The sequence below is a fragment of the Sitodiplosis mosellana genome, unplaced genomic scaffold, assembly GCF_009176505.1.
Source record: "Sitodiplosis mosellana isolate CC-2019 unplaced genomic scaffold, AAFC_SMos_1.0 Smas_scaffold_6546, whole genome shotgun sequence".
Taxonomy (NCBI): Eukaryota; Metazoa; Arthropoda; class Insecta; order Diptera; family Cecidomyiidae; genus Sitodiplosis; species Sitodiplosis mosellana.
The window spans coordinates 755-7507 of NW_022601755.1; the positions used below are offsets into that span (position 1 = coordinate 755).

General features: G+C 34.2%; 3 protein-coding genes across 5 annotated transcripts; 1 reads left to right on the forward strand and 2 right to left on the reverse strand.

Moving 5' to 3' along the window:
• Positions 1-346: 346 nt before the first annotated feature.
• On the reverse strand, positions 347-2331 carry LOC129579778 (uncharacterized). 2 transcript variants are annotated; one of them, XM_055469945.1, is made up of 3 exons: positions 2185-2331; positions 1967-2097; positions 347-1888 (listed from the first exon to the last, which is right to left on the reverse strand). In XM_055469945.1, the coding sequence occupies exons 2-3, from the start codon at positions 2024-2026 to the stop codon at positions 626-628; spliced, it is 1323 nt and encodes a 440-aa protein (XP_055325920.1). In that variant the 5' UTR covers positions 2027-2097; positions 2185-2331; the 3' UTR covers positions 347-625. The 2 variants fall into 2 exon arrangements, with proteins under 2 accessions (XP_055325920.1, XP_055325921.1); XM_055469946.1 differs by having other exon boundaries at positions 2162-2273.
• A 131-nt stretch (positions 2332-2462) lies between these two features.
• LOC129579779 (uncharacterized) lies at positions 2463-4031 on the forward strand. Of its 2 annotated transcripts, XR_008689291.1 has the most exons (4): positions 2463-2653; positions 2757-2900; positions 2981-3849; positions 3940-4031. XR_008689291.1 is itself a non-coding variant. In XM_055469947.1 (3 exons), exons 1-3 carry the CDS (start codon positions 2615-2617, stop codon positions 3239-3241), a joined length of 444 nt encoding a protein of 147 aa, XP_055325922.1. In that variant the 5' UTR covers positions 2463-2614; the 3' UTR covers positions 3242-4031. The 2 variants fall into 2 exon arrangements, 1 of the variants encoding a protein (XP_055325922.1); XM_055469947.1 differs by having other exon boundaries at positions 2981-4031.
• Positions 4032-4160: 129 nt separating this feature from the next.
• LOC129579777 (probable aconitate hydratase, mitochondrial) lies at positions 4161-6753 on the reverse strand. Its single transcript, XM_055469944.1, has 7 exons — positions 6681-6753; positions 5765-6603; positions 5546-5694; positions 5290-5461; positions 4970-5181; positions 4602-4893; positions 4161-4537 (listed from the first exon to the last, which is right to left on the reverse strand). The coding sequence occupies exons 2-7, from the start codon at positions 6254-6256 to the stop codon at positions 4340-4342; spliced, it is 1515 nt and encodes a 504-aa protein (XP_055325919.1). The 5' UTR covers positions 6257-6603; positions 6681-6753; the 3' UTR covers positions 4161-4339.

Genomic DNA, 6753 nt, shown 5'->3' on the forward strand with positions numbered 1-6753 from the left:
AATTTTGACTTGGAAGATAAAAAGCAGGTTGGACCACCAATAAAGTTTGAAGATGGAGAATTGAAGACATTAATCAATGAAGATTCATCAAAAACGCAAGAAGAACTTGCAAATACACCAGGAGTTACTCACCAAACAATTTCACATCGTTTAAAGGCAATGGGAATGATTCAAAAGGTGGGAAATCGGGTACCATCGTTAACATCAACAACCACAATAAAAAGTGGTAAAAGTGAAAATTAAATCTTCACATGTGAGAAGGAATGTAAATGAGTAAGTTTTTTGAATATGTGTGTGCGTAAATTTTTTTTCTTTTCTAATGTTAAAAAATAAATAAAAACAAAAATTGTGAATGAAAATGTTTGACTATGCATCTCCTTCACACAGCTACTGTATTTTCGTTTGTAATAAAATTATTTTACATTTTTTTTTTATTCCAATGTCTTTGCTTCATGTTTTTTATTCTTACTTTAAGTATAGATAGGTGTGCGGCCACAATTTCTATTTATTTTTGTAGGGGAGAAATTATCACCGTAGAAATTATAATAGATAATAAAAAGGAATATAAATATACAATTACACATGCAAAATGGTGAAAAATAAACAGAATTCGTTTCAAACATTCTTATTTCTTGCGTTGAAATTTCAGTTTATAAATATCGCCAAAAGAACCACCAGAATAAAGTTCGTTTCTTTCCATTAGTATCTGTTTCCATTGGTTGCCAAAAATTTGGGTCAAAACATTGTTTTCATGTTGCGTACTAAATTGTATTATAATTAATTCCAACTCAGATAATTCGCTGAGCAGAATTTGACAATTTTTTATAAAAATTTTGCTACGTATCTTTAGTATTTTCAAATTTTTCATATGTAACGTCAAGTTCATCCAAGATACATCGCTGCTGTCCTGAATAGGGCTAAAAGACAATCTTTTGAAATCATTGAACACAAATGATCCATAAAATTTTTCAGGTGAAGAACCACTACATGAAAATGTATCAATTGTTTTGAACCGAGAAAATGGAATTCGATCTCTTTTTGATTTATAGTTTGCTTGTATTTTCAAAGTTTTCAATTCTGGTAAAATTTCATTCAACGATGGAATAATTAAATCGAAGGAATCATCTGATGGAAATGCTAACCACAATTTTTTGATTTGACGATTCATATGTAAAAAAGAAATGAATGAATCAACATCTTTTCTACTCTTCAAAGTTGTTCTGAATTCATCCATATGTGGAAAACATTTTCTTTCTAATGTTATTGGAATACATGATAAAAACAGATAGTTGAGATTCGGCATGTATTCTATTGCATCAAAACTCACATCTCTAGTGTGTCCAATGAATTTTTTAAGTTTTGTTAATGGCTTATTTAATGGCAAAAATGGAAATGCAAAAAATTCTAATACTTCCAATGAATCTGCACAATACTCTAAAATGTATTCGATAACGTACTTGTAGGAGCTCGGTGTATTTCTTTCATGCCATCTACTTGAATAATTATCAGAATGAACATAAATATATTTGATGGATTCACCGAAATTACGAATCAATTTAAACCACACTTTTGCATCATTAATTCTAATTATTGGTTTGATTTTACAAAAAAAACTTATAGAGACTGTATCCAAATGAAATTGTAAAGCATCAATACATATCAAACGATGTGCGTGTTTTCGAGAATATATTGATTTAGCAATAGTTTGCAGGCGTTTACTGACATCGGAAATATTTGCCAAATCTGCTAATTCCAAGTAGGATAAAATCATTTCAATAGCATAGTCACACATATCGTCGAATTTTTTTGGTATTTTATGCGAACTGGAATTTTCATGTTTCATTTTACGTTTCAATTCAGACTGAGGTCGTCTGTTAACGCCGTTTGTCTAGATACAATAGAAGAAATAAATTTGAGAACATTATTTTCAAAAGTAGCGACTAAATAAATAACACAATAAATTTACCACAAGTTCATCGTTTTCAGCGAAAGAAAGATTTTTTTTGGTAATCGCTTTGCGTAGCATACCAAATGATTTAATATCGTCCTATGTTTTTGTCAGTGATTAAAATACTTGCCACTTTATTGTCAATATTTCTAATGCCATCAAGTGAGAAAGAAAATGAAAAAATAGAAAAAAGTACAAATTAAAGTTATTTACTTTACAGCGTTGCAATATAACACCATATTTCATCGAATAAAACTCCAAATATTTTATTTTAAGTCTGCAAAAAAATTGTATGAAATAATCCCACTGACTTTATTGGTGTCTGACAGCTAACTAACTACTATACATTATACTAGTTCCTGCGTCATGTTCCCCTGTGAGAGTGTCACACATACACTCATAAAAAAAACTACGAATGGTATCAGTGCTGCTATTCATAAAAAATACATATGCATATTTCAAATGGGATCTAAATATCATTATTTGAAACTGATGAAAATATTGCATTGAAGAAGTAAATTGTCTGCATTAAATACAGACGATAACATGAGAATTAAACGCACGCACCGCTGTCAACCAACTTCAAAGCGAACAAACATAGTATACCTGTATTGTCATTGCAATATGTTGTGAGCCGGCTGTTTTGTTTTCGCAAAAATTACGAAAATGGATGAAGAAAACGAAAAGGAAATTCAACTGAATGTTGTAAGCAATGTTTATCAATTAATAATATTGAATTTCATATTTTATTTCACTAATATTTTGTGGTTACTAATTTTTTTTCAAAACAAATTTTTTTCATCTTCAGAGCATAATAGAAATGCCGAACAACCCGACTCCAATAGATGTTGGTGAAGCAATGCTATTGATTGAACAACACAAGAGTGATAATGCTTCGGAATCAAACAGTGCGTCATCACATTCCGGTGAAACGGATTTGGCAGATGAAGAGGTACTTGAATTCATATGTAAAACAAACCATTCTAATGAAATATTTTCGAACTGATTTATATACATTTTATGTCTTTTTAGGATTATATCACCAAAAATAAGCAAGAAATTTGGCATGATTTAAGAAATGATGACGGTAATGTTGCAATTCGAGAACTTATGCGTTTAACTGGCTATAGTCCAAACACTTGTCGGGACATATACGAAAATAGATCCATTTTATTGGAGCAAACAGATGATATTTCGTTCGTGAAAGAAATAATCGCGATTGCCAAACGAAAATTAGACTATGAACAAAAACCATCACCAAACGTCAAGGATTCCAAAGAATTAGATAAATAATAAATGTGAATCAAAATAGAATTTGTGCAAAAAATTGACAGTTTTACTGTCTTTTGTTCAAAATAAAACAATTCAAAATACTTTTCCACAATGAAAACTGTTTTCCTTCTTTGGTGTCTTTCGTTCAACGTGGAAATGTCGACTAAATGACCGATTTTTTGTAATTCATTCTTAGAAGTTGGCATAATTGTATCAATGTTCGGTTTTATTGATTGCAATTCATATCATGCGAGCACAAAATATTTTGTTTATTCGGTGCTAAATTTACTATTAATCGTTCGAGTGGAGTTTTGCTGCATGTATCGAACACGAATCAAAAATAAACAACACTGTGTTGTCAACACATAACTGTATTCGACAGAGCAAAAATGCTTGGTGTTTATTTGACAACATCACTTCACTGTTGGCATGGGATCAGTTTAAAAAAGAGAAAGAGAGAGATTTTCCATCGGTTCAGTTTGTATCAATTGACAGATCATCAGCATTGATTTGAATATGATCTAACGCATCTTACTTTAAAAGAGGCGAATGCGTATTACAACAGAGCAACGCGTCACAATCATGCCAAAAGACATCCAATTGGCCTGCGTATCCGTGGCGAAGACGTCGTAAGACCTAGTTTGGTTTTCACAGTAGATCCAAAAATGATTTTCTAAGTATAAAACACACAAAAAACGTCATTCATTTTGTTTCCCCAGATTTGAATTGAATTGGGAGTGATCTATCACCTGTGCAAAAGTCAAGTGACACCAATAAGCCCAAATTCAATTTATTTCACCGCCAAATACTGGCTGAATTTAGGAATTGTACATTCATTTGGTTAGTTTACAAATGATTCGGCTGTAAATGATTTTGATGCGAGACGTCATAAGAGGAACTAACATTGGGAGTTTGCCTTCTTAAATTATATTCAATAATCTTTTCTATTAAATGAAATTTGATTTATTATTCATGCAATTTCTATACAAAATCAGTTACATTACTTTTTATTTTGCTTTAATTGATAATTCTGATCGCCAATATTATTCTTGAAATCGGTTTCGCTCTTATATTTCGAATCAACAATAGCTTTCAATATGATTAATGGATTTGGATGACTTATTTGCCGGCTGCGATTTGTTTCATACGGTTGAGAGCACTTCCAGCTTTGAACCATGTGATTTGTTGGTCATTGAGTGTGTGGTTTAATTTGATTTTGTCTACGGATCCATCGGCGTGTTTGATTTCACAGTCGACTGATTTACCTGGAGCCAAGTTAGACAATCCAAGAAGCGAAATTTTGTCGGTTGGTTGAATCTAAAATTACAAAATCGAAATAAAGTTAAAAGCCGTTCGAAGCGTAATTTAAATCAAATCTCACCTTATCATAGTCTGATGGATTGGCGAATGTAAGTGGCAAAAGACCTTGTTTCTTCAAGTTAGTTTCGTGGATACGGGCAAATGATTTGACAATGATAGCACGACCACCGAGATGACGTGGCTCAAGAGCAGCGTGCTCGCGAGATGAACCTTCTCCGTAGTTTTCGTCACCAACAGCAACCCATTGGACACCGTTGGCTTTATAATGACGGGCAACATCTGGAACACCAGCCCAATCGCCGGTCAATTGATTCTTAATTTTGTTCACTTCGCTATTCTCTGAGTTAACAGCACTGTCACAAAAAAAGAAATTCAAATTCAGTCATATATGAATTTAACGCTAACATGTGAATCAAGGTGAATATTTACCCAATGAACATGTTATTTGAAATGTTGTCCAAGTGACCACGATATTTAAGCCATGGGCCAGCAGCTGAGATGTGATCAGTTGTACATTTTCCCTTGACTTTGATCAAAACGGTTAAGTCGGTCAGGTCCTTGCCATTCCAAGCGTCGAATGGTTCCAACAATTGCAAACGTTGGCTCTTTGGATCAACATCTAGTTTAACGGAAGAGCCGTCCTGTAAACGTATAGAATTGAATCAACTTTTATATAGGTCATGATTTCCTTATTACAATTTACATGGAGTTTTTAATCAAATATATGTTGTATTGCTGATGAAAATTACCTCACGTGGTGCGGCATATGTGTCACTGCCTGGGTCAAAGCCTTTGCTTGGCAATTCATCAGCGAATGGTGGTTCAAGTTTGAATTCTTTGCCATCTGCACCCTTGAGGGAGTCAGTCAAAGGGTTGAAATCGAGACGACCGGCGATCGACAATGCAGTCACCATTTCAGGGCTGTCACCATTTTATTTAAATAATCAAATTTTTTGATTTTGTAGACATTTTTTTTTTTTCAAATTGAAATAATTCTTCTCAAACCTTGTGACGAAACAATGTGTGGCTGGATTTGCGTCATTACGTCCGGTAAAGTTTCGATTGTATGATGTAACGATTGTGTTCTTCTCACCCTTTTTCACATCTTTACGATCCCACTGTCCAATGCATGGACCGCAAGCATTAGCCAATACCTATGAAAAATCGAAAGTAAATTCTTATTCGTTGACTAAAAATATCTTGAAATGAATTTCTAATACTTACAGTAGCTCCAAACTCTCTGAATGTTTCAGCAATTCCATCTCGTTCGATTGTAGCACGAATTTGCTCAGATCCTGGTGTGACGTTGAACGGAATCTTTGATTTAACTCCGTGGTTCATAGCATTCTTTGCAATTGAAGCACATCTACCCATGTCTTCGTAAGATGAGTTTGTGCATGAACCAATCAAACCAACACGAATGTCTAATGGATATCCGTTTTTCTTTGAATTTTCGCCGAGTTTTGTGATTGGATGAGCAAGATCTGGAGTGAATGGACCGTTAACATGTGGTTCGAGTTTATCCAAATCAATATCGATGACTTGATCGTATTCAGCACCGCTATCAGCTGATAAAAGTTTTGCTTGGTATTTTGCAGCTTCAGCGGCAATATCACCTCTACCAGTTGATTTCAAATAGTCAGACATACGGCCTTTGAATGGGAAGGTTGATGTGGTAGCACCGATCTCAGCACCCATGTTACAGATTGTTGCCATACCGGTACATGAAATTGAGTCAACACCCTTTCCATAGTATTCTACAATAGCACCCGTACCACCTTTTACAGTCAAAATATCGGCCACCTTAAGGATAACATCTTTTGGTGATGTTCATCCGCTAATCTTTCCACTCAAATGTACACCGATCACTTTTGGGCATTTAAGTTCCCATGGAATATTGGCCATAACATCAACAGCATCAGCACCACCAACACCAATGCACAAGCCACCCAATCCTCCACCGTTTGGTGTGTGCGAGTCTGTACCAATCATCAACAATCCCGGGAAGGCGTAATTCTCCAAAATGATCTGATGGATGATACCAGATCCGGGCTTCCAGAAACCTAAAAAAGTTGTTAAAATCGAAATCATTCTCTTAAATAAAAACAAATATAGTCATTTAGATAGACGGTTTACTTACCGACGCCATACTTTTGACCAGCTGTCGTGCGACAACAATAGGATTCATAATATTTGATATGTACTATTTATGG

Coding starts and splice junctions, on each gene's coding strand:
- LOC129579778 (XM_055469945.1), bottom strand. CDS start 2,026: ATGCTACGCAAAGCGATTACCAAAAAAAATCTTTCTTTCGCTGAAAAC. Junction 1,889..1,966: donor CTGAAAACGATGAACTTGTG/GTAAATTTATTG, acceptor TATTGTATCTAG/ACAAACGGCGTTAACAGACG.
- LOC129579779 (XM_055469947.1), top strand. CDS start 2,615: ATGGATGAAGAAAACGAAAAGGAAATTCAACTGAATGTT. Junction 2,654..2,756: donor AGGAAATTCAACTGAATGTT/GTAAGCAATGTT, acceptor TTTCATCTTCAG/AGCATAATAGAAATGCCGAA. Junction 2,901..2,980: donor CGGATTTGGCAGATGAAGAG/GTACTTGAATTC, acceptor ATGTCTTTTTAG/GATTATATCACCAAAAATAA.
- LOC129579777 (XM_055469944.1), bottom strand. CDS start 6,256: ATGGCAACAATCTGTAACATGGGTGCTGAGATCGGTGCTACCACATCA. Junction 5,182..5,289: donor CATATGCCGCACCACGTGAG/GTAATTTTCATC, acceptor ATACGTTTACAG/GACGGCTCTTCCGTTAAACT. Junction 4,894..4,969: donor TCAAATAACATGTTCATTGG/GTAAATATTCAC, acceptor TTTTTGTGACAG/TGCTGTTAACTCAGAGAATA.